Source organism: Hyalella azteca, unplaced genomic scaffold (assembly GCF_000764305.2).
Source record: "Hyalella azteca isolate HAZT.00-mixed unplaced genomic scaffold, Hazt_2.0.2 contig5782, whole genome shotgun sequence".
Taxonomy (NCBI): domain Eukaryota; kingdom Metazoa; phylum Arthropoda; class Malacostraca; order Amphipoda; family Hyalellidae; genus Hyalella; species Hyalella azteca.
This window is the reverse complement of record NW_025935962.1, coordinates 174398-180397: the sequence shown is the minus strand read 5'-3', so window position 1 is coordinate 180397 and position 6000 is coordinate 174398. Positions and strand designations below refer to the sequence as shown.

Genomic DNA, 6000 nt, shown 5'->3' with positions numbered 1-6000 from the left:
GTTTAAATAAGCTTATTCTGCTATCTTATTGTTATATATATATATATATATATATATATATATATATATATGTATATATATATATAAATTAGAATATGTAAATTTGTCTATGTGCACGATTTGTCTAGCTCATTGGTGACTTCTACCTGCTCGAGTGTTTCTCTAAATAGAAAAATGACATCATTAACTGACATGCATCACATTCCAAACTAGGCCTATCTGCATTCTGCAATATTGGACATAATTTTTCAAGAAGCATATGTTAAAACTATCATTTTTTCAACAACTTTTGGAATTCAAAGCAAAATATGCCTTTTTCTTATTTTTTTCCTAGATTGACCAAAAGCTACTATTGACCAAGGATGACCATAGTAGGCATGTGTCGAATATGGTTTCAGCCCACTTTTTTAGAATGGATTGCCAAAGTTGAAAATCAGGCAAAACAAACCTTAAATAAAATATATTTTGATTGCAATTTTTATAAATCATCTCTGGAACAATCTTGGTAGGGTAAACGCGGTATATTCGAACATCTGGGGTAATTCCGACACTTCTCAACTTTTTTCCTTTATATTAAGCCTTGTCATAGTTCCACGCATTCATTGATGGTTGGAATAGTAATGTCATACTATTGCACGCCATTCTATTGCCAAAACACTAAGTCTGGGCCATCTGGTGGGAAACTGTTGAGATCCAAAGAGCAAAGAGAGACAGTGCAAGGCTGCAAGCTACCCAGTGAGAACATCAAAAAACGTGTCAAAGTTTATAGTTACCTTGCTCTACCAAATAGTGATAAACTGTTTGTGTAGAAAGAATATTATGGTTTGAGACTTTTAAATAAGTCTGTGTAATGTGAATATATTAGAAATCCTTTGTGTATACTTGTATTTGCTGATTTCAAGTGGACCTTGAAGTGGTAAATAAATTAATAGATGATCAAGTTAAGAGATGGTTTTACATAGACTCCTGCGTCTTGAAATAATTTTCTCGAAATGAACCGGGACAGATGAAACGAGACGAGAAAATACCAGGAAAAAAATAATGGGACAGAGGGTAAAATTTGTCCCGGAATAAATGTATGAACCAAGACAAGACTTCTGTCCCGGACTTTAAAACTTGTGTCCTGGTAAATTATGAACCAGGACGAGACAGACAGATTTAAAACGAGACATAACGTAACGCTCATTCCAAGGCTGTGCGCAAAAATTAAAATTTTCTTAATTAAAAGCGTAATAGCTCTTAATTAAAAGCCTAATTAAGGGGACCGTCTAACCTAAATTGGAGATAGCCTATAACTCCTAAAGTTATTATCCGATCATCATGAAACTTCACATTCAAACGTAAAATGTAAAAATAAAAACATTTTACTTCTATGAATTTTTCGAAAAAATTGATAGAAAACGTGATATCTTCCCTTTAAAGAGACGTCATGAACGTAAATATTGGCGTACAGCGATGGCAGTGGTACCATTGGAAAGAGCAGAATTTCAGCTTTAAGATGAGCTCAAAAACCGGAAAAGCCAAAATTGAAAATTTTAGGTTAGACGGTCCCCTTAAGTAGTGTTCAATATTCAATAATGTTCTAATTCCAAGTTGTGTTGTATTCCAATACAGCTCACACAGCAAACGGAATTTGAACACAAGAGTGTTGGAATTACAAATTAGTAAAGTTTGAAGCGCGGCCAGAATTAGTCTCAAAAAATGCCAAATTTAGTCACACGCAGCGTCGGGCCGTCAGAATATATGGATTTGGTAGGTTTGCATTCTAAAGGCTTTTAAATAAATATGGCAACATTTTGTGGCGTTTCATTGTTGCTGGCGCATAGTACGGTGTTTGGAGAGTGACGTAAAGCAAACAGAACTCGAGTTGCGCATACGGCATAGCAGTGTGGAATTCTAGAGGGATATTAAATTAACCAGTACACATAGCATACTGGAAAGCAGGACCTGAAAGGTTGGAAAGTCCAGGAACTTTCCACTTCCAGTCCATTTTATTATATACATTATACATATCCTATCACTTTTCAACTGTGATTGGTTTATGGGATTGTGATTTTAGCCCCTTCCAGCTTTCCAGCTGCGATTGGTTAATGGAGTTGTAATGTTATCTGCTTTCTAGCTGTGATTGGTTGCTGGGGATGCTTTCAAGCTGTGATTGGTTGATGGGGATGCTTTCCAGCTGTGATTGGTTGCTGGGGATGCTTTCAAGCTGTGATTGGTTGATGGGGATGCTTTCCAGCTGTGATTGGTTATGCCCATAAGCCCTGCCCCCAAATATGGTATATGTACTGCAGTACTGGTTAACTAAATACTTAACTTAAACTTGATCATTACAAACAAAAAGCCTGGAAAATTTTCAAAAAATCCATTAAATAAAAGAAAAATAGAGAATATCTATCAAACAAGAGACATTCAACCAATTTTATAACAAATCTGAGGTATTATACAACTGAAACAGTTTGTCCACTTTTGATCCTCCTTTTCATTTTCAAACGCGGTCACCTGGCAGAGCACTGTATCTAAGGAAAGCATTCCACCTTGGGTGGAAAGCTTTTTTATAAGTGAACCTCCATTTCTAGAATTCCACCCTGCGGCATAGTGACAAACCAGAGAGTTTTTAGAATCAGTTCATTTTTAATTTCCTCATTTACCCAAGATGCAAACCACTTTCTTATGTATGATGATGCTGGTATCCAGGATACTTTACTGGTCTACTTATAGGACTCAAAAATGAACTTGAGGGAGAGTCTAAAAAACTCTCTGCTTTGCCACTATGGCATACGGTGATTTTTTTACAGCCATTCATTTTTTTCTACGTCCTTAATGTGTCAGAATATAGGTACCTCATTTACCCTATCACAATTTTTGAAAATTTCTGTTCAATATTTCAGATTTTAGGCATTAAAACAATGAATTTATATGAGGTAAAATAATTAAAAATTAGCCTAGGCTAGTGAGCAATTTACACTAACTTACTATTAATTTTAGCAAACCACTTTCTTATGTATGATAATGCTGGTATCCAGGATACTTTGCTGGTCTACTTATAGGACTCAAAAATGAACTTGAGGGAGAGTCTAAAAAACTCTCTGCTTTGCCACTATGAATTTAGGGAAATAAAATCATCTGTTTATCTATTCAAAAATAAGGAGCAATAACAAAGAGCCCAAGAATTTCCAAAATATTCAACATTACTAGCCTACTTCAACTCAGGCGGTCTAAAATAGGAGTCATTTTGAAAGGATTGTTAAATTCTCTCAGTACCTATCCTTAATTATAATAAATTTGCCATAATAATGCTTTTTATTGAATACAAAGTAAGAGCTTTAAATGCACTTAGTTTACTCACCTGCCGATGTGCGAAGAATCAGCATGAAAAATACTATGTAAAAAGTCATTTTAGTGAGGATTAGCTAATTGAAGAAATCTAAGACCTGTTTGAACTCATTGCGGAACGCCCTGCTTCCATAACAAATGACGTCATAGGAACACAACGGGTAGATAAGTGTTCGAAAGGTAGGGCGTGCCTGAAAAGAGGACAATTTCGTTATAATTTCAAAATAAATTGTTTTATTTATTTGCATTGTATTAAAATTACATATAAATGATTTAAAATTTTGTTTTTAGCAAGCGATAGTTGAAATGAAATAATTAATTTTAAGACAAACTGGTCCGGCTCAGTCATCACAGGACTCGAACATTTATTTTTCGATGGAATTTCGATGCAAAGAAAACTGTTTAAAACATCGAAATTAAAAATGAATTAATTTCGAACATTTCTCCGAAGTATATACTAAATATTTATTTTGAAATTAAAGTATCATTCATCAATTTTTAATTCAGATGGGTGTGTTGTTTGTCTAGTTCTAGTAATTGCATTGCTCAACAACAATAGACTTTTGGAAAAGGTCCTTACCCAAGAATTCCACCAGAACGTCCATTGTAATAAAGAGCTATTAAATCGTGAAAAATGAGAGTCATAACAATTTAAAAATTTTATGAATGTCTTTTTTATGTAGACTTATCCAAATTATTCTGATTGGATCCTGCCGAAAATTTGCATCTCTTTCGTAGTAGGATGCTGAACATCGTGTAGTACAAACCATAAACACTCAAACATAGTTATACCCAGTTACCAGCAACTGAAACCTGACCACTTTGATGTGAAATACATCCTAGCTCGCTTATTCTTCACCTGTCTATTTTTCTTAGAACAACATCGTTTCTTGTGAGACAAGATATTAGACGAGTTTTGGGTTGCGCTCAATGCGGCGTATGACTCCGTTAACTCGTAACTAATTGGCATTAAATTAAAAACAAAGAATTTAAATAACATACTGTATCGTAGTAATAATTTTTACGTTGTTTTGTTTTAGACAAAAAAAACGCAAAATTGCACGTTTGCACGCTCCCTCAATTCTGATTCGATCCTGGTGGAATGAAATACATCACTAATTAAAAATAATTAATAGCAATGCGCCGCGGTGAACACTGTCACAATTTTTGTAATTTAGTTCATTTTTTACTAAAACAACATTATATTTTTGGTCACCTTAAATTAGACTAGAATAACGTTGGTTATAACGTCGCCAAAAATAACCTGGTAGACTAATGCAACCTATGCTTTTGTTTCGCTTTTCTAAAAACGAAACTGAACACAAAAATTGTGACGATGCTTAACGTGTGCATTGCTGTGAGTTAATTGTGTTTTCAATTGCATTATAACCGCTTGAGAATCCTGGGATTCGTGGTAGACAAATTTCGGCTGTTAGTCCACGTTCTTCTCTGTCATCATGAATGTTCAATGGTGGCTGATCCTAGTCGTGCGTTCCATGGATTACGATCGTTTTCCCTCTTAGCTTGGCAGGCCTAGGATTACCAGGCCAGGACATCCTCTAGGTAGAAGTGTCGTGTAGTGAGGTATATTGAAACCCCGTCCTCCAGAACAGACGGAACAAGTGAGTTGAAGAGCTGAACAATGGTCTCTGTAATATTGAGCTGAAAGACAGTCGAAAGTATCACACACAAATCAATTCTGCTCAAAGATCCTCAAAAATGACATAAGAAACAGCATATCATTGCACGTAGGATGTTGAGGGCACGTGTGTGTCTGTAGGATATAATATTGCACTCCTATTCTTATATAAAATATTCAATAAACACATATATTTGTGTTTCATTTCATTCAACAGCTGCTGGGAGACAATTCGTTTCGAAAAGAGACGGTTTGACATTCAATTTCGACAGTAAGACCTTATATGGCTGATCATATCACGTCTCAATGAAAAACAGGTCGTGCTGTTGAGAGTTATTTGTTTAGTTAACCTTCGAAATTAATGAGAATTTTGCAAACATATTTTGAGATTTTTCATTCGAATTTTTTTTTTGCATGAGAACAAGAGAAGGCCAGTAATAGAAATGATTCGACAATGACTCGATGCAATAGAAATGATTAACCAAAGTTTTATTCCACTGCGAAAATTTCATCAATCCCTTGAGTGAAACCGGATGCTAATAATCAAATAATTATAATCTGTCTTTCAAATTATTTAGCATGGATGAAAAACCTGAAGTGAAAAAATGTGATCTGTTCATATACAGTAATAATCGTCCCTTGATATTTCGTGCAGCACTAGCGAAAATTTAAAAATATTATAGTTTCATTCAGCAATGAGAAAAATAGGTAACCCCATTGTAACAAGCCTTTCTTGAATAAAAATTATAATTAACCACAATAATTGATAATACAGTAAACCTCTGGTCCAGGAAGGCCATTCAATACGCAGATATCATGTTCAATACCATGTGTCTCACGCAGAGGTGGGCAGTAGCGCGCTACATGTAGCGGTAGCGATAGCGGCGCTACATTTAAGGCAATGCAGCGGTAGCGGTAGGGCNTTAAAAACCAGCATGATACATACATAATATAAATTACAGAATAAAACTGTACGAAAGATTTCGGTGCAATGTTGTCAACCTCAGCCTGTTACTAGTGTCAAC

The 6000-nt window shown here is 35.0% G+C and overlaps 1 protein-coding gene across 2 annotated transcripts in view; it reads right to left on the bottom strand.

The window, feature by feature from the left end:
- The window catches only part of LOC108673599 (neurexin-4), a 27745-nt gene extending 24235 nt beyond the window's left edge, over positions 1 to 3510 (bottom strand). The window contains exon 1 of one of the 2 annotated variants that reach the window (XM_018161450.2): positions 3350 to 3510. In XM_018161450.2, coding sequence (XP_018016939.1) covers positions 3350 to 3398 — 49 coding nt within the window. In that variant the 5' untranslated portion in view covers positions 3399 to 3510. The remainder of the gene's footprint in view (positions 1 to 3349) is intronic. The other variant, XM_018161449.2, reaches the window with a different exon arrangement.
- Positions 3511 to 6000: the final 2490 nt, after the last annotated feature.